The sequence below is a fragment of the Neovison vison genome, chromosome 12 (genome assembly GCF_020171115.1).
Source record: "Neovison vison isolate M4711 chromosome 12, ASM_NN_V1, whole genome shotgun sequence".
NCBI classification, from domain to species: Eukaryota; Metazoa; Chordata; class Mammalia; order Carnivora; family Mustelidae; genus Neogale; species Neogale vison.
In genome coordinates, this window is record NC_058102.1 from 115204681 (window position 1) to 115231003 (window position 26323).

Consider the following 26323-nt stretch of genomic DNA (forward strand, 5'->3'; position numbering starts at 1 on the left):
ATGAAAATTGTTTGATAAAGGTGGTTTTCCTTTGAGGATTCTCTGCATGTGTTTTTAGTGGATATAGTAGTTCATTTGAGCATGGATTTGTTTTCAGAACTGTAAAATACAAAATTTTATATAATGTCGGGCTGAGAGCTTTAGTCAATATCTCTTTTAGCTTACTTGCGAAAGATCAGGAGCTGAGGTCCTTTCAATGGCGTTATTTCGACCAGATGTTTAAGACAACTGGAATTGTCAACCAGGTATTGTGAGTTGCCAGTGATCGGCCATCGAGATGATGGCATCGAGATGATGGGAATGGAGTGTCAGTCATGTAATTTTCTTGCTGAGTGCAAGACAGGGAAAGGCACCGAATATATGGTGTTGACACACTTAATTTAGTACTTCTTCCACAAAGCTATTAAATTGACTATTAATTGGCCTCTGATAAAATTTCTGCTTAATGCAAATGGTGAAAAAAATGCATGCTAGGATACTAGCGGCTGCTTCTGGAATAATTCACATGCTCTGAGATCTCATTAGTGACAGCAAGCATATCCACTTTTCGTCTGGATGTAATTAGGATTCTCTTAAATACAATGACTAAAATTTGTCAGACAGCGATTTAAAAGAAAAAACAAAACACCAGTTTTTGACAAAATCCTTAACTTAGAACTTTACAGTTTGTTGTTCTATTGTGTGGTCTCTCTTCCTCAGCAGTTTGAAAAGCAGACGACAGCTTATCTGTGTCCAGTTCTTAACCAGTCTGAGGTTGTCTGTAGTAATGCCTGTGCCTGCAAATGGCTTGCAGGTGGGGTGCTTCGCAGTTTCCAACAAAAAATGTCCCAAGTTGCTTTGTGGCTTGAAAAGTGTGCATGGTGAATAGAAGTAGGTTTCTGCTCATGTTTTCCTATTTTGGTCTTTTTCCTTCTTTACTTTTCTCTTCCTGGCCTTCCCCTGCTCACTTACCATCTTTTGTTTTAAGATTTTTTTCTTAAAGTCAACTCTAACATCTGTCGCTGGCATTTTCTGATGATAGGAACAAGAATGGTCTCATCGTTAAAGTTCCTGTGTGAAGACTTGTAAAGTTTAAACAGAAAATCTGAAAATGAACATTTTATGTGTAATCCACATATATTGGGGAGCTTTTGCTTTGTGGCAAAAAATTTATAGATGGTGAGCTTGTCTTGTTTTGCTCTATCTTTTCATAAATTTGCCACAAAATACTTTATTCTTTTTTGGTTTCACTATTTTCTGCAGTGAGTATTCAGCATTTTTATATTTAGAAAAAAAATACCGGTCTCCGACATGTAACAGTGTCCTTTGAGAGGCAGTTGTTAATTTGCTTTTTTAAATATTAGCAGACTCCACTTAAGGCAATGCACATATAAAGTTATATATGTTTTATAGGAGTGACTGCTCAATAGGGTGAAGTATAGGATCAGTTAGTGGCCTTTAAACTTTGTCTCCTAAAACAGGTTTCTCAATGTTGGCATAATGACAGTTTTTTCCCTCTTTTTTCTTTTGCCTTATTTTATTTAAATTCCATTAATTAACATAGAGTGTACCATTAATTTCAGATGTAGAGTTCAGTTATTTATCAGTTGCATAAACCTAGTACTCACTGTTTCATGTATATATATAGTTAATGAGTGATGAGCTAATGAGTGATCACTCACTAGCTATATATATACATAGCTAATGTATATGTAAATATATATAATATATTAGCATAATACTCTTCAGTTCCATCCACATGAATACAATATTCCATTGTGTGTGTTATCTATCTCTCTATAGATACACATACATACATATATACATACATATCACATCTTCCTTATCCATTCATCTGTTGAAGGCCATTTGGGCTCTTTCCATAGTTTGGCTGTTGTAGATGTATAAATATAGGGGTGCAGGTGCCCCCTTGGATCACAGTGTTTGTATCCTTTGGGTAAATCCCTTGTAGTGCAATTGCTGGTCATAGGGTAGCTCTATTTTCAACTTTTTGAGGAACCTCCATACTGTTTTCCAGAGTGGCTGTACTAGCTTGCATTCCTACCAACAGTGTAAGAGGGTTCCCCTTTCTCCGCATCCTTGCCAACACCTGTCATTTCCTGACTGGTTAATTTTAGCCATTCTGACTGGTGTGAGGTTGTTTCTCATTGTGGTTTTGATTTGTATTTCACTGATGGCCAAGTGATGTTAGGCATTTTTCATGTGTCTGTTGGCCATTTGTATATCTTCTTTGGAGAAATGTCTGTTCATGTCTTCTGCCCATTTCTCGACTGGGTTGTTTATTTAATTATTTATTTATTGGCTGTTGAGTTTGATAAAATTCTTTATAGAACTTGGATACTAGCCTTTTATCTGATAGGTCATTTGCAGTTATCTTCTCCCATTTTGCCCATAGCTTCTTTTGGTTTTGTTTTTGTTGACTATTTTCTTTGCTGTGTGAAAGCCTTTTATCTTGATGAAGTCCCAATAGCCCATTTTCCCTTTCATTTCCTTTGCCTTTGGAGACATGTCTAGCAAGAAGTTGCTGTGGCCGAGGTCACAGAGGTTGCTGCCTTTCTTCTCTAGGATTTTGATGGATTCCAGTCTCATATTTATTTATATAAGCTTGCATCCATTTTGAGCTTATTTTTGTTTACAGTGTAAGAAAATGGTCCAGTTTCATTCTTTTACATGTGGTTCTCTAGCTCTCTGAACACAATTTGTTGAAGAGACTATCTTTTTTCCATTGGACATTCTTTCTTGCTTTGTCAAAGATTAGTTGACCATAGAGTTGAGGGTCTATTTCTGGGCTCTCTGTTCTGTTCCATTGATCTATGTGTCTGTTTTTGCACCAATACCATACAGTCTAGATGATTATAGCTTTGTAATAGAGCTTGAAAGTCTGGAATTGTGATGCCACCAGCTTTGGTTTTCTTTTTCAACATTCCTCTGGCTATTCAGGGTCTTTTCCATACACATTTGAGGATATTTGTTCCAGTTCTCTGAAAAATGTTGATGGTATTTTATAGGGATTGCATTGAATATGTAGATTTCTGGGCAGCATAGATGTTTCAAAAATATTTATTCTCCCAAACCATAAGTATGGAATATTTTTCCATTTCTTTGTGTCTTCCTCAATTTCTTTCGTAAGTGTTCTATAGTTTTCTGCGTACAGATCCTTTACCTCTTTGGTTAGGTTTATTCCTGGGTATCTTAGGGCTTTTGGTGTAAATGTAAATGGGGTTGATTCCTTAATTTTCCTTTCTTCTGTCTCATTGTTAGTGCTTAGAAATGGAACTGATTTCAGTGCATTAATTTTATATCCTGCCACGTTGCTGAATTCCTGTATGACATCTACAGTTTTTTTGATGGAGTCTTTTGGGTTTTCCATATAAAGTACATGTCATCTCTGAAGACTGAGTTTGACTTCTTTAGCATCCTGTGTATTACAGCATGGTTAGCAGTTTGCTTTAGCGGTACCAACTAGATGTCAATAGCACTCTCCCCCAGCTGTGACAACCAAGTGTCTCTAGACATTGCCAGTGTTCCCTGGGGCAGACTTGCCTTCATTGAAGACCACTGCCCTATAGTAAGAAGTACATTTGACTTGGTGGCCCAGTGAACAAATTCATGCATGCACACACACACACACACACACACACACTCAAACAGCCTCAGTGCTTGAAATGCACATTGATATTTTCTATTCTCATTTGTTCCATTTTGTTCATTTTATAACTTAAGTTTATTTTAAAAATATTGTAAGGACGTTTTTCTGGGTAGAGTAGGTGTCTATGGCACTTGGTAGTCACCCAGAACTGTATGTGGGGTAAAGATTTATTGTCTCCTTTATGTGGATTTTCTTAAAGTGAGGCTCACTAAGGCAAAGGAACATTATTTATCCCAGGCTTCCTGTAGACGCCATATGTAGCAGTGATTCTGGAAAACAGCCGCAGGTGAGGCACCAAGATTATCTAGTGGCCCTTCTTCCAGTTACCTGACACTGTGCACACTGGACAGATTGTCAGGGGTGTGGTCTAAACGTATGGTTTCCTTTGTTTAGGAGACAGAGGTTGTGCTGTCTGCACGGGAAGGTTGTGCCACCTTGGGCTCTAGGGGTTTGTATAAGATGCGATTTGAAAGTTGCCTGTAAATTTGGAATTTGCTTGTAGAGGATTGAGAGAGTGAGAGAATTTTGTTATTCTTTTAGGACTATAGATTGGATCTTGAAGTGGAAGGCTTTTTGAGTCTCCTACTACAGATTAGAGAGATTTAAGTTTTTATTTTCTCCAAAAGAAGCATTTATAATGTTAGGTACTTAAGCACTGGAAGCCCTTCACTTCTCTTTGCATTTGTATTTCTTATGCAAATACCATGTGTGAAATATCAATTAAACTGCAGTTATGTGCAGGATGAAGTTTCTCCTGGGCAATAAATAAGAAATTTTCCAAGTGCCTTATAAATAATGTGTTAAGATTAAAAGAAACATTATCTTCTAAAAGTAAGCTTTTGCATTTTCCATATTATTTTGAATACATGTTTTTGGGATTTTTGGATTGTTTTGAATAGTCATGTTTTTGGTTTTTTGGTTGGGTTTTTTTGGGGTGGGCCTAAAATTTTTTTTTTTTTTTTTTTTTTTTGCTTTAAAATTTTACCTCTGTTTAAAATTAAGGCTATGTGAGCTTTTAGGAAAAAGTTGCTATGGTGACTGTAAATGTATGGTTGATGTCTCCAACTTAGGAATGGATTTGTGCTCTAACACTTCATTTTAAAATAAACTATTTGGAGCGTTATTTTTCATAGAAGTAGTATTGCAAATGATGGATTTCAGATTCAATCAAAAAACCTTATTTAAGCCAGAAAGTAAAAGAAATATTATATACTTCTGTCTTTATGAAATAATGGAGTACTCATCCTCCTTACCTACCCCTACCCCCTACCCCCACCCTCAATGAGTTCTTGTACTAGAAAAGTTAAGCAGATGGTCTCTTTGACTGGCAGTTTTTCTTACCTTATGGGACTTGAAATATAAATGTGTATTGAACCACATGGTGCTTTGGAGAATTAATACATTCCTTCAGTAAATATTTACTCTGTATCTACATGTATAGGATTAGGCCCTTGGGATAGAGCACTGAATAAAACAGACAACAGGGGTGCTTGGGGGGCTCAGTCGGTTAAGTTTCTGCCTTAGGCTCAGGTCATGATCTTGGAATGCTGGGATCGTGCCCTGCATTGGGCTCCTTACTTGGCAGGGAGTCTGCTTCTTCCTCTCCCTCTCTGTCTCAAATAAATAAAAATCTTAAAAACATAAATAAATAAAATGGACAACAGTCCCTGTTCTCGTGCATGCTCATAGTGGTTGGGAGGTTAACCTCTAACTTAATGTACTGCGACTAGGGTAGAAGACCCTAGCATGCAGCAGTCTACCTGTGTGGCTTGTTGCCCAATAGCAAACCAAACAACCGGAAAGGGGTGCCGTGGTTCTTGAAGCTTCTGCTCTGTGGACTCTAGCTCCCAAATTTTGACCTCTGTCTATCTGTTGTGCCCTTGGAACACCCCTTCTAAACAGAAGATACTGAAGGTAGTTGTGAATTCATCTTTGTTTTCATAGTTTCAGGAGATCCTTCAGCTTTGATGGATTTGCAAATGTTTAACAACACACTGATAATGCAGTGTAGGGCAGTTCTGTGGTGTAAATACTCTGCCGGGTTCTATTGCAAGAAGCCAGTGGGACATCACTGAGTGTCGAGTTGGGAAACACAGTCACATATCCTCTTGGAGTATTTCTACTGTACAGAAGCAATGGATATAAAGAACTTTAAGACCATGCACATATGAGACTGCAGTAACATAATGAAGATGTGAGTTTGAAGGATTTCCCGCATTTGATTTTAATCTCGTTCATTTAATTACAAATTTGCACAATTTAATTTTTAATGATGACTCTGTTAACAGGGGACTTACAGAAGTCCTGGGAATTTAACAATCTGTTTTCCAGAGCCAGAGTACTTGTCAGCTCCTGCTGTGACCACAGCAGCACCACAGTACCTTGCCTGAAATTTCTATGGCCAGGTTTTAGAGTCGAGATTTTTTCTAATTTTTAGAAAAGTAATCTGGAAGGTGTACCGTAATCTGTAATACCTCCTCTGATGTCTGAGGCACAACTCTGTAATCAGATCATTGCTATTTCTGTAGCAAAACATATGACTGTTCACCAATAGGTGAATAAATACATACTACAAATTCGTATTAGTTCAGGGTTGGTTTTGCCTGCAAATGTGCTTTCTTACAAACTTAGGAAGAAAAGGTTTGTTTCTGGAGCTGTTTGATTTTGGAATTGTGGACAAGGCATTGTGGTGCTGTATTTTCTGTTTGCAAATCAAGATTTGTTATTTCGGGTCTGGTTTTGCTTTCTCAATATGAAAGAGAATGAACTCAGCGTGCTGTCCTGTGGGATCATGGCCTCCCTGCAGGAGATGCCCAGAGTCCCTGCATTTGTGTGGCTGCTCTTCTTTCTAGAAGCCTCTTGCCATGTGACTCCCCCCACCTTTCCAGACTCATCTTGGGCTTCATTCTTTCTTCCCAGTTTCCTGGCCCCATCTCTCCTTAGTGTTTCACCCCAGTGGATCCTGATTCTTCCTTTTGCTACCCAACCTTCTCTTGCTGCTCTTTTTACCCTGTGTTTGCTGTATCCTGCCATGCACTCATGATACAGAGGCCACAAATTTTCAAGTCCAGCCCCATAAACTCATATTCCAGGAAGTGGAATGGGACCTACAGCTAAGCGATTTCTGAATAGCGATTTCTAGCAGTGGAGATGCATTTTCACACAGTGTTTGGGATATTGATGTTTGTGTCTTTGCAAAACTCCTTCCCCCTATCCAGTACTTCAGGTAGGTTATAATCAGTCAGTCATTGCCCATTTCTTTGCATACCTCTTGTGTCTTCGTTATTAGTGAGCATATATCTGAGGGACTTCAGCTGGTGCTAGTATCCAGAAATAAAAGCCACATTAGGGAACAAGAGGCAATGAGCCAGTTTTCCTGGAGTGCCCAAACATGCTGGGCACACAGATTTCCTGATTCTCTGGTAGTTTTTAAGGTTCCACTGGGACTATTTGATACCAGGAACTCTGAATCACTAATTTCAGGGATTTCCACTAATAATACCTTTTTACGAGGGCAAACTATGGAGTGAATTTAACTCATATTTTGATATTACATAGACGTTTAGTTCATCCTTTCTGCATGAATACCGTTAAAGATTTCACACTTTTGTTGTGTGGTATTCTGTTTTACTCATTTATTATACTTGGAAACATGTCACAGTTTGTGAAGTGACTTTTTTCCCTCATAAATTACCACTTGCCTAAGTGTATTTCACTGTCTGACAGTACCAAATCAGGTCAGTTTTTAGGTGGCAGCAATTTATAAATAATGTTCTTTTTCCAAAGAAAAAGCAACAGTCTATTAATGATTTGTTTACAAGAGGTTTGTTTTTATTTCTGGCAATTTTGATGTTAATTGTCTAATCAGATTTCTGTTTTAAAATAAATACTAATTTGACCATTTTTTGAGTTTCTGTTGTTCTCTCTTGCAGGCTAGTTAGTATATAAAGATAAAAGAACTTTTTTTAAATGTCCCAGCAGTAGTCTTTCCTGCTTTGCTATTGTGCCTCTGGTAAGGTCTGTGGGGTCTCTTTTGTGTGAGAGTGATTTTTATTGTCTGAGCAGTTCCCCGCGTCTGGGTCATTTAGACATTGCCTGCATTTTTTATGGTTTCAGAGATAAAATTGTTGATGAGGAGTGTGGACCTCACAGCAGTCAGTCTGGGTTGGTCTGCCATCGAGGATGTGAATACCCAGTGTCTCCTTGGCTTGCCTTATAGTTTCCTGTGGTAACTCTTCTGGTATTATTCTTACTTATTGCATTGTGGTCTCTCTTACCTTTTCTTTCAGTCCTTTGGTCATCATATTGTTATGTTTTAAATTTCCTGTGTCCTGTCCAAGGGATTGACTATGTTGACTTCCTCAAAAGAGAGCAGGGTGATATTCTGAGACCTCTGTGCCCTCCCAGAGGGATCAGAAGTGTCGCTGCAAAGGTTCAACCACAAACAGTGGGATCCAGAATTCAGGATTCCACAAGTGGTGTTTGGTTTTTTGGTGTGGACACTGTTCTTCCAAAAGATGCTGGGAGGTCTTCAGGATCTTGTCCAAGGAAATGTGGTGATCAGTTGGAAATAATGGTTCTGTCCTATGTTTCCTTGCCATGTCTCTATGTAGTTTTTCTGATAATGTTGTCAGGGGACGCCTGGGTGGCTCAGTTGGTTAAGTATCTGCCATCGGCTCAGGTCATGATCCTGGGGTCCTGGGATCGAGTCCTCCGTCTGGATCCCTGCTCAGCGGGGAGCCTGCTTCTCCCTCACCCTGCCCTCCTGCTTGTACGCACGCACACACTCTCTCTCTCTCTCAAATAAATAAATAAATAAATAAATAAATAAAATCTTTAAGAAAGTCTTTAGAAAGTTGAATGCTTGACCATTTAAAGAGCTAAGTCTTTATTCCTCATGTCTCCTTGATAGGCTAATGGTGTTTGAGACACTGGCATTGGGAAGACATACAGTACCACTCCTTACTCCTTCCATAGGTTGTGGGATGGAAGTGGGGTGGGGTGGTTAATGCAGCTTTACTTGCCGCCAGATTTTCTTATGCTTAGTAAATTTATGAGTCACTGTAGACTTGAAGATGATAACGCAGCAATTTGAATACCTTTTAATATATATTTATATACTTGAGGAGGGCAGTGAAAACTCTCTGAATACTTTAAATATTTTTCGGCTATACCAAAGATCTAGTCATTGGCTCTGATTTATGGAATCGTAGGTTTTAACTAGGGATTGAACTGAATGGTGTGATAGACACCAAATTGAATTAGTGTTGAAGAAACTAGGATGGGTTATTTTTGGAATGTTTCATTGTCCTTTTGTCTTCAGAATGCCCTACACTTCATTGTCACATTGTTTTCACTCACTTAGGAACAACACTAATGTGATTCATGTACCAAAAACTAACCAGTTTAAAATTTAAAATTTAACATTTAAATTTTAAATATACCCCTAACCAGGATAATTGTCCAGCAGGTTTAGTTTCTGTAAATGAAAACCATTTTTGTTTCAATATCAAGAAAATATGGCGCATTTTGAATTAATTGTGGTCAGATTTGGCTTTTTAAAACCTAAATATATTTTCAAGATACTGCAAATTGAATATTAGCTTTTTAAAATTTCCTTTTCTTTTTCCTTTCTTTTTAAAGGAACTCTTTTAAAGTACGCTTCACACCCAGTGTGGTGTGGGGCTTGAACTCACAACCCTGAGATCAAGAGTCATGTGCTTAAAATGGTTTTACTTTAACTCTGCTGCTCTCTAATATCTGTTGCTATTGCTGTCCTTGGTCATGTAAGATACTGGGAGAAACTTTCATTGCATGGACTGTCTCATAGCTCTTTTTGTAGCCCTGTTACAGGAAATAGCTAGTCTTTTTTGTCCTGTAGGCTCTGGATTTGGCATGTACTGAGGCAGCATTCTCTGATAAACTGCCTGGTTCCTTTCCCAGCCCCTCGCATTTTTTGTTTCCATATTAGAAACTGTTCTTTTTCTTTTTCTTTTCATTCTCCCAATCTTTACCTGTTTTTACTCATGCCATTAGATTTCCTCCAGACTTGCAAAGAAGAAATGCAGGAATGTGTTCAAAGCAGCTAGTAATATATCATTTTTCTAAGTTGTTAAATAATATTTGTGCTGAACTTCATATCATTATAGGCCTTGAGTATGTTGCTGGGTAATGCACTTTGTCTTCAAAATAAACAGAATCTGTGGATCCTAATGAAGCCAGCCCTTTCCACTCCCACCACTCCCACTACTCTGCGGCCCATGGTTCGTGTCCTCACTGGGTTTGGGCTGCTTGTTTTGCTCAGCGTGTGCACATATGGGCTCAGGTTTGCTCATGACAGCCTCATGAGGTTTAATGGCATCACAAGAACGGCATTACTATCCTCTCTGCCTCTCTGCCTGTGGAGGCATAGAGAGGTAACTTGCTCAGGGCCACCCAGGTGGTTGGTGGTAGTTTGTATTTGAACCAATGGCTCCCAGGCTTCAAGGGCTGCCCTCTTAGCTTTCTTCTGCCACTCTTCAGTGGAAAAAGCTCTCCCATCCTTGATGGCTGCTCTTCCTTCTGGTATACCTACACTGAGTCCTTTCCAGATTCTCACAGCTTTCATTCCACTTTGGTATTTCGATACCTCCGAACACTGGTGGTTGTTGCTGTCTAGGGAAATCATCCTCTGAAAGCTACCTTGTGGGCTTGGTTGAAATTGAAATGTGGTTTCTCGTGGAATTTGGGGTGTTTGCCATCTCATGACAGCCTGCTGAGAGCCTTCTGAAGCTGAGCGTTTGTACAGAGAGGTAATGTCATAAATGGCTATTTTGTTATTCTCTTGGGTGTACATGTTTAGGGAAGACTGAGTTTATCTGAGAAGTGACACACTTTGGGTAGACTGTGTCTCTTGGCACTGCTCCTTTAGGTCTCCTTTACAGGAAGACTTGTGGCTCTCCTTTTCCTTGACTCAGCCTTCCTTGAATGACCCCTCTGCTTGTTGGCCATGATGGAGGTTGTCTGCTGGACAGCGTCATGCAGTTATTCTGGACAAAGCCATTGACTTCAAGTACACGTGCACAGTTCTACCACTTAGACGTAGTGGTAGACCATGGCCAGTTACCTTAGCCCTCTGCGTTTCCAGTTTCCCTGGGTATTAAATGGATATGATGGTAGTAGTCTTTATATTATGAGGATGAAAAAAGATAATGTGTAGAAGGTCTAAACACAGGAGTGGTAAGAAATGTTAGCTACTCCCATTTGTATTACTCAACTGCTATTGCTATGCTGTTTTCATAATCACATTAGTAAATAGGATTTTTGTTTTAGGCCTTTTCCTTTTCTTCCAATTGATATAGAGGGATTCATTGTTTCTAGGTTTTTTTCTTTTTTCTTTTTTTGGAATGATTTTATTTATTTATTTGACAGACAGAGATCACAAGTAGGCAGAGAGGCAGGCAGAGAGAGAAAGGAGGAAGCAGGCTCCCTGCCGAGCAGAGAGCCCGATGCAGGGCTCCATCCCAGGACCCTGGAATTATGACCCGAGCCGAAGGCAGAGGCTTTAGCCCCAGTTTCTAGGTTTTAACATTGAATATTTATATAGTAAAATGGGAAGACAGAGCAGAAAAACTAACAGGAATACTTTAAGGTAAAAAAGAATTTGAGGATATTTGGAAGAGATTTACAGTTGGCTAATAGAAGACTTTGTGGTATCAGAGTGATGTAAAAGAATTTAAGAAATGTGTATTGATATTTAATTGAATATCAGAAAATGTGTTCTTAATTCCCTCTACATTCTCTTAGAGCAGGGCTTTGTGAAGCTGCTGAAACCAGGTCCAGAATTTAGTGCCTCTGTGCTTTTTTTCTGTGAAGGTTTATTCCTTTATTAAAGTTACAGAGTGGTCTAAAACCAGTATGTCACACAATTCTTGGCACATACTTGGCATAGGGTATGAAAGGATGTAAATGAAAGAGGTCATGAACTGTAGCCTTCTAAGCAGGTGCGAAATTATCTAATCAGAAAGGAAACCTGTGGCACCGCAGGGAAAAGTGGAAACCAGAGGCCAGACATGTCAAGGACTACAGGAATTTGAGCTGGCTCTTATTTTGCATTGATGTGCTATTTCCTAGGCTCAGCCTCTTTTAAGCATACTTTTGGCTTGAGAGAATAATAAGATCTGGATCATAGAGTGGTGAGAAGTGGGAGGATTATGACGTGGGTAATTGGTATCATTCCTTGAACTAAGGTACGAGCCACAATCTCTTTCTCTCTTTTTGTGGGCTGTGAAAAGAGCTTGATTTTCTGGGTATAAGCACAGGGGTGAGGTAAGGGAATGGTGCCCAGAGGACTTGTAGTATATTAGCTACTTGTGTTCACTTGCCTACACTTTTCAGAAGGACTGCAAAATAGATACAATAAGTGATAGTAATTCACCATGTATTTGTCAGGGCACCTATTAGGCAGAAGCAGAAAATTAATGAAATAGACCCTTTCACAGGAGAATCAAGAATTGTTTATGGAATCCTCATCTGTGAAGATAAGCCTACCATTGTGAAGATGAATTTATCTGGTTAGTGCTCCTGGAACAGATATTTGTGTGTCTATTCACACACATATCAGTGAACTAAAAATTAAGTTTATTCATATATTAAAATATTTAAATATCCTTATTATTGAAATTAGTTTAGTACTGGTGTAAAATAACTAGGTCCTATTTGTTGAAGTTATGTATTGATGTAACCTTCCTGAAAATGTTTTAATATGCCTCCTTTATAGTATTTAAATCCTACGTCCCTACTCGTGATACTTTTACTTTACTAGTTTCTATGAAACCATGTTGCCTTGAGTTTGCTTAACATTCTTTTTTTTTTTTTTAAGATTTTATTTATTTATTGAGAGAGAGAGTGAGAGAGAGCATGAGCGAGGAGAAGGTCAGAGGCAGAAGCAGACTCCCCGTAGAGCTGGGAGCCCGATGTGGGACTCGATCCCGGTACTTCGGGATCATGACCTGAGCTGAAGGCAGTTGCTTAACCAACTGAGCCACCCAGGCGCCCTGCTTAACATTCTTTTATCAGTTCTTCTCAAGTATCTTCAGAAGTGGAGTTGGAGAGAAGGAAGAGAAAGCTGCCATCTCAGCTTCATTCCAGTTTTGATCCCCAGTTTTGTACCTGCTGCACTTTCAGACTGGGGTCCTTAACTAAACTTGTGGCTTCAGCTACCACCGACATACTGATATTGCTCTGTTATATTTCTTTAGCCATGAACTCCCCTTTGCATGATAGATGCCCATTTCCAGTTCTCTGCCGGGAATTGGGTACTTAATATATGATAGTTTGACCTCAAAGTCAATGTATCCTTTTTTGGTCCCCAACTTCTTTTCTTTGTGCTTGCTCTGAGCCCAACCACCCAAACCACAAACCTAGACATTTTGGATTGATCCTTTCTTCATAGTACCAGCCCTAACCATGTACCAAATCCTTTTAAATAAGTCTCAGTTCTCCATTTTAATGCTTATACACTTTACATCTCTTTTCACTCTGTACCCTTTCTTTCCGTCTAGGGCCTCATGACTTCTTCGTTGTTGGATTAAGGAGCTGTGTTTAACCTTCTAGTCCTTTCTTCATAGTCCTTGAAGCCTGCAGAATACATGCAAATTAAACCAATATGCCTTCAAGGATGCCTCACAGTTTTTAGGATTAAAGTTCATAGGATTTAACTTAATCCCAATGCCCTTCATCTTCCTCTGTTGATAACCTCTTGATAGGTTGACAGTCTTTTGAAACTCCAAGATAATAATAATAGTTGACATTTATTGAGTACTTGCTGTTTATAGGGCTGTTGTGTGCCATCTGTCAAGATTAAGGCAGATGCGCAACAAAGCACCAGTACTGAGACCCAGAATGTTGGAGCTGTCCCTGGTCATGCAACTGGTGAATCCTCTCTGAGCTGGACTCACTTGGGGAGACCAGTTCAACATTGGCAGCCTCGTGGTAACAGAATGGGTGGAATGCAGTGCAGACACCGGCGTACCCGGGACTCCATGGCCACTGTTGCACTTCACGGACGGGCTCATTTCTTGTGTGTGAGAAGTACCTGAAAGGGCAGAGGTTTGGCTTTCCTCAGAATATATTTTCATCAAAATTAAGGTTTCCCAACTCTTTGGGCTTGGCTACCTAAACCCGTTAAATGGTACTAGATTTCAAAAGATTTGCAGTAAGTTTCCGTATTAAAGCTATTTGTGGATTGGGGACAATGTTTAACTTGCTCTTTCTTTTACCTGTCAAATAGGAGGGAGAAAGGATTGACACACAATTAGTATTTATTCTGTGTTCACTTAAAAAAAAAAAAAACCATTGCTAAGACAGGTTATACTAATGAAGAGTTGTTATAAAGAATTTCATTATTTAGTTACTTTCTGAATAAACCTTTCAGGTGATTAAAATGAGCCTAATTTAATCAGCATTGTGTTGCATACTGAAGATAATTTAGGCTAATGTCAAGGACACCTTTATCTCTCCTTTGTAGAAGGTATTGAAATAATGAATGCAGCAAAAAGGAGTCAGAAAATGTTTGAAATTTTTCATCTCTGCCTCTGGGTGGATATTTAAAAATCACACTTATCCTTTTTGCATGCAAATTAAACTGAAAGGCATTTTGTAATGTAACATTATCCTTATATTTTACAAAACAAATTTATTGAGCTTTGATCTTTTGCTAATATTGGCTTGTGGTTGTCAGAAGGAATGGTGACTTTTTATTATGCCTCAGTATAAACCGAACTTTCATTCAAAACTTGGAGTGAACAGAAGTATTAGGTTTTTATGCACCTTCATAGGAAAAGAAATCACTGTTAAAAAATAACTCACATTTCTTCCAGGGTGCTTTTCTTAGGGCACTTTTTTCTCCTATATCCCCTCCCACTCCCCAAAGTCTTAATAGAGTCATCTGAATTCCTTTATTCTTTTGTAGCAGTTAAACTCTCTTTTTTTCTGATGATGCTCTTAGATGGAAGCCAAGGTGTCAGTGGGGGTCTGGTTCAAATCGTGAAGTCAGCAGTTAAGGGTTTACTAACTCCCTAGTGAGTTCCCTGTACAAATGCCAAGTTGCCTTGGAAACAAGGCTAGTTATTTGAGTTGGAAATATTATCTTGTCTTTAAATGCCAGAGAGGATGATTTGCTTACCTCTGTTGCATCCTCTGTAGGTCTAACATTGTGTTGAGATGTTTTCTGCTTCACTACTTCTAGTACTGATTGATTGACTGGAGCCACAGCCACATTTTCTTTTCTTGTGCTTTTAATTTTAAACATGATTTGCAACATTTAGAACTAAGGAAGCAGTCCTTCTAATTTCTATTTTAGGATGGGAAGTTTTCCACTAATGATTGCCAAAAAAATTAAGTGCTATATATAGTTCACCAGATTTGACTGGCAAGAAATTTTAGTGATGAGTCATTTGTCATATGCTCAACAATGGAGTCAGTGATGGGTTGATTAGGCAAAGGAGGTGATTGTCTAAGTTCTGTGAGATGGTGTTACTTGATGAAAGGCTGACTGGGCCTTATTGCTTCTGTGTGCCTGAAAGCCCCTGGTACCAACGTAGCAAGTTGGTAGGAGAATGCGGTAGCAGCTGGAGGCTTACACTGGACTGCTCCTTTTCTCTGATGTAAACATGGTAATTTGCTAGTTGGATGGTAGAAGGTGGAGCTGGGGGTGCTGTGGGCATCTTGAGACAAGGTTTTCAGGTCAGTGGAGCAGGCCCTGGCTTAATTTACCTGGCTCGCTGAGGAAGTAAACTAAAAGGCACCTTCCTAAGCACAGGGCTCAACCCTGCTTTGGAGGACTCACCAAATGGAGGCAGAAATGCAGATGCACACAAGGACAGGGCAGGAGCCCTTAAGACTCTCTGATCTTGTGCAGTGGAATTATGGTGCTGTGTTTCTGGGCTGAGGAATCCCAATGGCAGCTTCTGACCCTTGGGCCTTTGGGTCAGGAGTTAGGGAGATTGGAGCATGGGGACAGACTTGTGAGTGAGGGTGGCAATGGCATGTCTTTGTGTGGGACATTTGTGGGACAAATGTCTTTGTCTGAGTAAAGTTCAAGTAACATCATGATTGGTGCTGTGGGTTTTGGTTACAGTTTAGAGCAAGGCATTGAAAGGCTACCTGTGTATTTTTTTTTTTTTTTTAAAGATTTTATTTATTTATTTGACAGAGAGAGGGGCGCCTGGGTGGCTCAGTGGGTTAAGCCGCTGCCTTCGGCTCAGGTCATGATCTCAGGGTCCTGGGATCGAGTCCCGCGTCGGGCTCTCTGCTCAGCGGGGAGCCTGCTTCCTCCTCTCTCTCTCTGCCTGCCTCTCTGCCTACTTGTGATCTCTGTCAAATAAATAAATAAAATATTAAAAAAAAAAAAAGAGTCGCATGTTCTATTTATTTGACAGAGAGAAATCACAATAGATGGGGAGGCAGGCAGAGAGAGAGGGAAGCAGGCTCCCTGCTGAGCAGAGAGCCCGATGCGGGACTCGATCCCAGGACGCTGAGATCATGACCTGAGCCGAAGGCAGCGGCTTAACCCACTGAGCCACCCAGGCGCCCCACCTGTGTATGGTTTTGGCTTGTCTCCTTATTGCCTGTTTCCTACATGATGCTGGACTTTGATTAATAAAACTTTTTTTTTTTTTTTTTCAAATTTAGATCCCCAATTCCCAGATTATGGCATTCATAGAAGAAGTTATTCTTGAGGGAACCTGTCATGTCCTGGTTATTAATGCATCTATGCCTGAGTGTTATTCTTGAAAAGCTATCTGTGAATCAATATGTAACACATATTAATAGTTAAGCATGAAATTGTCCCAGATTGAAACACCTTGCTGTTGAATCTTATTTCCACATTTTACTTGCTTTTAGGTAGGTTTTGTTGGAGTGACAAGGTGGGGAGGGCACCATAGATGAGGAACAGCTGCCTCTCCACTCTTAAGCTGGGGAGCCTGCAGTTGGGCTGGATTTGAGATCCATTCTCATGGAGCAGGGCAGGGTAAGGGCTCCAGGCACAGCCAGTAGGAAAGGTGGCTAGCTTTCCATGTGCTCATGTCATTTTAGAGTTCCTTGCTAAGCTTTGGGTCTTTTTTTGGGTGGGGTGATGGTCAGACAAAATATATATAATTCTAGAAATGCTGAGGAGGTGCAGAATTAGTCTAGTGAATGTAACATTTAAGGTTTTTCAACGGCAAGTTTGAGATGCTCCTTCTGTAGTGAGTGAGTTTTCATTGGTATAGCTTGTATTACTACTATTACAAAATCTCATTGGCTCAAATATATTCTTCTGCTATTGTTCTGCTTACTCATCCAGTAAAACAGTAGCTCTGTTTAAATGAGTTTTTAATGAACCATGATTGCAAGTAAGGCTCAGAGAATGACTAAGGATTTAGTATTGTCTCTATGTCATTAACATAGAAACAGTCATCAGAAAGCTTACAAATTGATTTAATAGTTTCTTCACCCATGTCTGTATAATAGTTATTACATCATTACATTTGATTCTGAGGTTCATATTGCTTCTCTCCCAGTTTTATCTACTGTCATCTCTTTGAGAGAAAGCTGCATGTGTTCATGATAAAATCATAAGAAATGCCGCCTTCTCCAGTTTGGAGTCAGCCTATCTCTATGTGATTAGCCAATTTCAGAGTTATTTTGCTTTATCTGACTCTGTGGTCTTTTTATTAACACTTAAACAGTAGTGTAACATAGTCGTAACTTCATGGACAGGTACAAATGAAACAGTGGCTCTTGGTGATGGGGATGGGAGGGAGAGGGGTTTGCATTGTGTCTGACAAGTGGGTCAGCTAGTTTATGGCTGCAGCATTTGCATATTGTGGATTGCGGATGACATATTCAGAGCTGTTAGTTGAACATTACTCTTCAGTTGGGAATCTAATTAGTCTGAAGGCTCAGTGGGTGATCGAGTGTATCATCCTGAGGGACAGCGGAATGAAATCCCAGCTCTGTAGTGTAAGCTGGGGAGCATAGCTGAATATGTTTCACTGCGATTTCCAGATGATGCACAATACCTTTTTAGGTATCTGTGACTTTTTAAAAGGATGTTTATTAGCTCTTAGGGGACAGATGACCTTTGACTGTTGAAAGATAGGGGTGTGTTATGGTGTTGATCTCCTTGGTTGTGCAGGTAGCAATGGGAATGTCTTGCTCTCTACTACATGATATATTGTTTGAAATAGCACTATTAAATATTTACCTCATTAGATTCCTTTGCGTATGTGTAGATTATATACTATGTTAATCCATATAATGATGCTACTATCTGGTAATTTTCCTTTTATAGATGTGCTATTGGTTATTAGGTGAGCTATATGGGAGACAACTATAAATGAAAGGTTTTGTTTTGTTTTTGTTTTTCAGAGACTAATGAAGGGGAATTCAGGGACCTAAGTACTTGTTGTACTTTGACAAGTTTTAAAAAGTATATCCCTGAGTGAAAGGGGGGGAAAAATGGAGTCTGTAGGGTAGAAGTCTGGCAAGGGTCTCAATGGGCCAGAATCAAGGTGTGAGCAGAGTTCCTATACTTTCTGGAGGTCCTAGGAGAGAACCCATTTCTTTGCCTTCCAGAGCCGCCTAATGTTCCTTAGCTGATGGCTTCCTTTTCTTCATTTTCAAAGCCAGCAACATAATATCTCTGTAACCATTGTCACATTTCTCTCTGACTGCAGCTGGGAAAGGTTCTCTACTTTTCCAGATTTGGATGATCAGATGTTCTCCTCCCCAGGATAATCTGAGATAATCTCTCTAGTTTAAGGTCTTTAATCTGAATCATAGTGTAAAGTCCCTTTTGCCATGAAGGTTAACACCCCTGGTTCCAGCGGTTTGGGGAATAGACAACAAGGAGCATTATTCTGCCCACCACAACCATCATCCTCTTTTTTTGTGATGAGGACTGGTAGAGAGGCCAGTGGATTTACCAACACCCATCCACGAAGTAAGATCAGAGCTGTTTTTGATTGGAGATCTATTTGATTCTGAATCTTGGGCTCTTAGACACTTTGCTACACACAGTTCTGGGCTTTAAGCACATAATTTTAACCATTAAAAGGGCTACCCTCTATCCCAGTGGTTTGTAAGTGTTTGCATGTAATGTTTTAAAAATAACTTGGAAAAGAAAATAAAAGCAGTTGGGAGGGTTATGATATCTCAGAGAGTTAAAATGATTTCTCCTGAGGTAGGTGAGGAATGGTATGGCCAAGTTTGGAGTTTATTTGAGTGTGGGTTTATCTTAAATCGTGGGTGTTACCCTAAATTCAACATATCTGTTATGGAGATTTGATGGATAAATGGATTAGAAGAGAGATTAAGTCATAACTATTGAAAGTAAAAATGAACTTTCAGAAATGATCTGCTTCACGGACAGCAGTGAAGATTCCATCTGTTAAAACATGGATATGAGTCATGTTTCACAAATTTTAAAAGCAGACATTTCCTTTATTTTTTTGAAGGGCATAATAGAGATTTTTAATATGTGATGTTTTTGTGAAGGTTTCTTTTTCTTTTGCTGTGCTACTATATGCATTTTTGTAGAGTAGATTTTCTAAAATTATATACCCTTCCCAATTTAACACAAAATTACTTCATATCTGCACCTGGCAGTTAAATTTTGGTTTAAAAGAAAGCTGTGGAAATTGTATGTTATTGGCATATTGCAAATCACCAACTGTGATTCTGCCACTGAAATTCAAACAGCATTTGTTCATGACACAGTCCAGATTTCATAATACTTGTGTTTTCTAAAAATGCTGGAGATAATTATTGAAACTAATATACATGTATAAGTTCTTCCATGTGTGGCATTTAAAGACACGATCTCTGTAATTTGCAGTCTCCATTTTCAGTTTGCAGAAAGGACTTGATTCTTGAGAGAACACACCATTGTAAAAAGTTAATAACAAAACTTGCCTTTCATTTGCTTCCAATTAAAGACCAAATGTCAGAACTTAATATCTTCAAAATCCATATTAGGCTGCATACCTTGTGAGAAGTTTGATGATATTAAAATCAAGTAGGGAAATTCAAAATCTCAGTGAAGAGCTTGAAATGGATATTGGTATTTATCAGGCTTACCAAGGTGCCTTGACTCTTCATTTTATTTCCCAAGTTGAAGATTGTAAATTGGATGTTACTGGGCAGATGAGCATTCTAGAGCTGGATTATCAAACTATGGCCTATGGGCCAGATTTGGTCCATCACCTGCTTTGTAAATAAAGTTTTATTTAAACCTCGTTGTGCTATTTGTGTATCTCCAGCGGCTGTTTTTGTGCCACAGTGGCCGAGTAGAATAGTTGTGACAGAGGCTGCATGGATTGCACAGCTCCAAAAATACTTACTAGTTGGAACTTCCAGAGGTTTACTGACCCCTCGTCTAGCAGAATGTCTGTGTTACGAATCCTGGGAGATTCTTGCCAGTCGATGTCAGATAAACAGACTGATTTTTTTTCTGTTTATGGGAACTTCAGTGTATGCATACAAACACCTTTCTGTTATTTATAACTGCTGAGGATTTCTTATCCCACTTACGTTGCTTATTATAAGGTTGAGTGGCCCAGCTATCCATCCTACGTTAATTTCTCCTTACCACTTAACCTCCTTCCACGTTGTTTAATCAGCTAATTATAGATGATGCCACAGCAGGGTTCTGAGCTTCCTGTTTGTCTACATGTCTCTTTGACCTTATGATGGTTTTTGTTTTTGTCTTACGAATTGATTGCCGACACACACACACACACACACACACACACTCGTGAAAATAGCATTTGTTCAAAATGACAAAACCAACTATGAAATGAGAATTGTAATTATAAGTGCTTCTCATGTTCTATAAAATTTATCATAGCATCCTTTAACTGATAGGACTCAAGCTTGGAGAAGCTTGAATTGGAGGTAGGTAGGAATGTTAGGGTTAGTCATGGTTCTACCTTCCTTGGAATGCCACACTTAGTTTACTAGGCATAGGGTTTGTAGGGTGAATGATCAAGGTGGTGCTGGCCCTTAGCACTTTATTACTCTGAGATTTTAAAGTGCTTCCACTGTTTAGTTATTGGAATAAATAGATTGCATCTTAATTTTCATGGCCTTTTGTAATGCTATATTATGAAAGTATAATTTTGAAATAATTTTATACTTGAGAAATGTGCAAAAATAGTTGCATATATTCTTCATCCATTCGTAATGTAAAATCTCATACAGCTGTAGCACAGTTATCAAACGTAGAAGAACTAGTAACATTGAGTCAATACTGTTAACTAATCTACCGCAATCTTTTGAATGTTGCCTCCTTTCTACTGATGTCCTTTTTCTAGCCCAGGATCCAGGCAAGGACCTCACGCTGCATGTCGTTCTCGTTTCTCCTCTGTCTCTTCCAATTTACACGACTTCGTCAGCCTTTCTTTTGCTTTCATCACTTTAATATTTTTAAAGAGTGAGTTGTTTTATAGATTGCCCCTCAACTTGGATTTATCTGATGTTTTCTCACGATTAGATCAAAGATACACATTTTTAGCAGGAATATTACTGAAGTAATTTTATGTCCTTCTCCGTGCATTTTATCAGAGGGTGTTATGACTCATTACGGGCGATGTTAACCTTGGTAAAGTGTTTTCTGCCAAGTTTCGCCCCTGCAAAGATACTATTTTTCTCTTTTTAATGAAAAGGTGTTGTGTGGGGAGATACTTGGAGATTTGCAAGTATCCTGTTTCTCGTGATATTCTCACTCAGTGATTTCCCCTTCCATTGGTGATCTCACCTGCAGCAGTTCTAACTGTGATGATGGCCTGTGATGACTTCTGTTTCCATCATTCCTTCTCTTTTTATTAATTGGAATGCTACAGTATGGAAGAGCTGTCCATTTCTACCATTAATTATTTCTTTAACTATTTACTTGTATCATTATGGACTTACAGATATTTAGTTTGTTTGTTTTGGGGTTAAAATCCCATTGTATCATTATTGACTTGTTTATGAATTGTCCCAGCTTTGGCCATTGGGAGCTCCTTTGGGTCAACATTGATTCCCTTTGATGTGCCTCTTTCACTTTTGAGTACTCTTTCCTTTTTGGCATCAAGGGTATTCCAGGCCCATCATGTATTTTCTCTGCCCCAACCCTGGAATTAACTTTTTTTTTTTTTTTAAGGAGCCCTTGTTTGTTCATTGGAAAATGGTAACAGAAACCAAGATCCGGGTGCTTGTGTTTCTTCATACTGTGTGTGGTTGCTTCTAGGACCACTCAGTGGGGGGAGCTAAGAACCACACACGCATTGACTTTCGTTCCTACCTGTCTGTCTGCCTACCTACCCACTCATTAAAAAAAACAAAAACAAAAACAACCATCTACATGTTCATATTGACGCCTCTGATTTTAATCTGATATCACAGAGTTTATTTCTTTATTTGTAACTTCTCTTTCTGACAGGGAGAATTTTGACTCTCATTATCCAAGGTATTTTTCTTTTTCATTCATTCCTGGTATGTGTGTGTGTCATAGTGTGAGGATTTCTAAACCATACGCTTGTGAGAAAAAAATTTATATGACAGGTTTTTTTTTGTTTGTTTTTTGTTTTTCGGTCTCTAGTCTTACATTGAATGGTGAAAATAGTTTTCCAAAATTCTTAAGTCTTTTCCTCGCCACCAGCCTCATTGCTCCCATTTTCTTTTTCTTTCATTCCAATTCTTACCAACACCTAGGAGACAACCTTATCTTTTATCCTTCTTATGCACAAATGGGCAAACATATGTATAGTTTTAAATACGCCTTCCTCCTATGTGAAAGGTACCTTGTATGTTTTGCTAAATATGTAGTACTACAGATCACATATATGCATTATATATAGAAATACATTTTCTCTTCCACTTAATGTATTATTTACAAAAAGATTTATATCTGCCCCTTCTCTCTTAATGTTCTGTGATATAAAACCAATTTATTATTTTTTACCAATAGAATTTTGGATTTGAAATGTACAACTTAGAAATATAAAAGTAAAGCATCAAAGCTTTGGGGCAAGACTAGGTCTTTGAAGCTTTGCTTCCTAGAACATAATATTCCGGGGTGCTTAAATGTCAGTTTTTTTCCTCTGCAGATTTATGTCAAATGTGGTGTAACTTTGGTAGCAGTTTTATTTTACTTTAATTTTATTTAGATTCCACTAACTAACATATAATGTATTAGTTATAGAGGTAGAGTTCAGTGATTCACCCATTGTTTGGTAGCAGTTTTAAATGCCTTTGTTTGTAAATGCAGATTTACCTTTCGTTTCTAGCTGGTAGCCGTGTTTGATGAGCAGGATCCACATCATGGAGGTGATGGCACCAGTGCCAGCTCCACGGGTACCCAGAGCCCGGAGATATTTGGCAGTGAACTTGGCACCAACAATGTTTCAGCCTTTCAGCCTTATCAAGCAACAAGTGAAATTGAGGTCACACCTTCGGTCCTTCGTGCAAGTAAGTGAAAGCTCTTTCTTCTCTGCATGTTTCATCTTAATTTACAGGGATGCCAACTCCTGTTATCCAGCCATGCTCCTGTGAATAGAATTCATTATCTGTTTTTATCAAAAATTGATTAAGTTTAGAACCTGGGCAAATGTCTTTTGCTGGAGAGGTAGGCAAGAGTCTTCACATTTTAATACATTGGGCTTACTTCACTTTAGACTGGTAGACTTTTAAATTGCTCCCTAAAGGTAAATAAGGATGACAGTTAAAGTTATATTCCCAGATTTTTATTTTCGCGTTTTTTATCTGAATGCTAGATCAAATAGGAAATAGTTAATGACCTTAATACCAAACCCAACCTTAGTATCTTTGATTGATAATCAACTTGGATACAATCATTACTTGAACTTTATCTGAAAGAGAGAGTGGGAGTGGTGAAGAGACCTCGGGGCCAGAATTATCGTCCGAGATCCGGAAGAGCTGCTGTTCAAATACCCTCTGAAGGAGAGAAAATATAGGGCTTAGTGAGTTTATATTAGGAATCCAGGGACTTAGAATACTCAAATTCTAGGACACTTGCCTGAAGAATTCTGTTGGCTGTTCATGGGAGGTTTACACAGAAAAGTGAAGTACTTTTGCAAAAATAAATTTAGTGTTTGTAATGATCTAATCTTATAATTAAGCACTTGTTAAGAATAAGAAGGTCCATTTCAAGAAATTTGTAAGTCAGAAATCATTTATTTTTTAGTCACCTTTATTTAGAAACATTGCAGTTTTTCCAGTGTTGTGTGGTAATTTTTTATTTTAATATTTTTATTTACTTATGTGACACAGAGAGTGAAAGTGCACAAGTAGGGAAGCAGCAGGCAGAGGGAGAGGGGGAAGCAGGCTCCCGGCTGAGCAAGGAGCCTGATGCTGGGCTCTATCCCAGGACCCTGAGATCATGACCTGAGATGAAGGCAAATACTTAACAGACTGAGTCACCCGGGCTCCCCTAATTTTACTGGTAGTCTTGTGTGGTTTTATTGGTAATTATCAGAAGATCTTCTTCATATAAATAGGTAATAGCATATAATAATGTATGAAATTCTCTACAGAGTATAGTTAGATAATATTTAGACTATAGTTAATTCTCACAAAACATTGGTCTGTTCACATGTACAAACATATTTTAAACTAATTTTGTGGAAATAGCATTTGATTACTACATGGATATGCTCTTTTAAAAATCCTTATCTTGGATTTGCTTCAGGCAATGTTTCTCCAGATGTGAGGTGTGTACCATGTATGGTATGCAAGGTAATACGTAAGTGGTACACTAGTTACTTTACTTTCTTTTATTGTATACCAGCTCATTAAGCCCATGCTTTTTCTGCTTGGAATAATCTCATTTATAAATGTGGATTGCCTAAATTTGATTTTTTTTTGAAGTTTCTGATGAAGTGTTCAATAATTTATCAGTTTCTTCTAACACCCAAGGCTCATCACATCAAGTACCCTTATTAACGCCCATCACCCACCTCCTCTCCAGCAACCCTCAGTGTTTTTTTCCCATAGTTAGAGTCTCTCATGGTTTTTCTCCCTCTTTGATGTCTTCCCATTCTGTTTTCCTTCCCTTTCCCTATGGTCCTCTGCCCTGTTTTTTACGCTCCATGAGTTTTACAAGTGAAATCATATAACTATCTTTCTCTGATTGACTTACTTCTAAATGTGATTTACAGTAAATTTTAATTAAATAAGAGTACAGATATTCAGGTGCCTGATATATGGGAAATAGTATCTTTATATGAATAATTACTCTCTAAGGTATAGAATTAAATACAGAGCTTTTTTTTCATGTCTTATTGTTATAGTTTTTAATTCATGTTTTATAAAGAATGCACTTTTAATTTAGCTGCACCTTAAAAAAGTGTTAGAGGAAAGGTAAATGCTGTCTTTATGTTAAGAAGAATTTGAATGGTGTACTTTCCATCAAGTTTTGTCTTTTGTTCTGGATGCAACATTTCTTCACCACCACCACCCATATTTGGCTGGTCCTGTGTGTTTAAATTTAAGTGCTGTTTTTAACACAAAAGATCTCTTTTACCTTGTTTTTCATGAGCAGGGGAACTTATACTGGAAGCTTTGGCAATGTCTTGTAGCCATCAGTGGGAGAGTACATAAATATTACTTTCTAGTTCTAAATTTTATATGCTAGGTTTATTTAGATTTTATGGCTTTGGCAGCCATTGGGTAAGTGTATGGTAAGCATCTAATAAATGCAAGGTTTGGTAGCTGTGTAAAAGTTACGTGTTGTATACGACTCCCCTAACTATTAGGATGGTTTTTCATACTGTTTTAATACCACTGATTCAAACATAATACAGGAGTCGGACAATGCTGGGCCAGGCATTGCGATATGTGATGAGTCCAGAGTTGATGTCAATTTGCTGAATTGAGGAATAATCAACTCTAATTAGGGGCATGGTTCTTAAGAGATTTTAGGTAAACTCCTGATGTTTTCCTTGAAGAAAGAAAGTTAACTTTGCTGTGTTTTCCAAGTCTTGCTATGTTTGAATTCACTCTTCTCCTTTTTTGCATGAAGAATTGATGGAAGCTAGGAAAAGCGTGCAATTTATTTTGTCAATAGAACAGTGGATATTAAGTCTGAGAATTAAGATAAAGCCTAGGTGAATTTAATACACAGAATTCTCATCTTAAAAGCTTTTTATGCTTTTTTAGAAGTTACTGTGAATTTTCCCTTGTAGTGCATATAAACTGAGAACCTTGAATTATTGGTTCTCAGATATCAGTGATATTTTCCCATGAGGAACAATAGACAATATTTGGAGATATTTTTGGTTGTCACAACTGGTAAAGATGGGGATACTATGAGTGTCTGATTAAGGCCAAGAATGTTACCAAACATCTTACAAGGCATAGACTGTTGTCCGTATCAGTTCTTCAGCCCCAAATATCAATAGTGCTGAGGTAGAGAAACCCTGAATTAATGAATCATTGTCCTTATGGTCAAAAATAGTAGTTATGTAAGAGAATCTTAAACTGATACTTGAGAAATATTTTCTCAATATTTTGAGAATAATATTATTAATAATTATTATAATTATAATATATTAATATTATAATATCTGAATAATACCCTTAAACTAAAGGATGAGACATCACAACCAGCTAATAATGATATTGCTCATAGAAGGTAATCAGTAGACC

At 38.4% G+C, this 26323-nt stretch overlaps 1 protein-coding gene across 15 annotated transcripts in view; it reads left to right on the plus strand.

The window, feature by feature from the left end:
• The window catches only part of PARD3 (par-3 family cell polarity regulator), a 659680-nt gene that overhangs the window by 241490 nt on the left and 391867 nt on the right, over positions 1–26323 (plus strand). For all 15 annotated transcript variants that reach the window (XM_044228092.1, XM_044228102.1, XM_044228097.1 and 12 more), the window contains exon 3: positions 22945–23125. In XM_044228092.1, coding sequence (XP_044084027.1) covers positions 22945–23125 — 181 coding nt within the window. The remainder of the gene's footprint in view (positions 1–22944; positions 23126–26323) is intronic.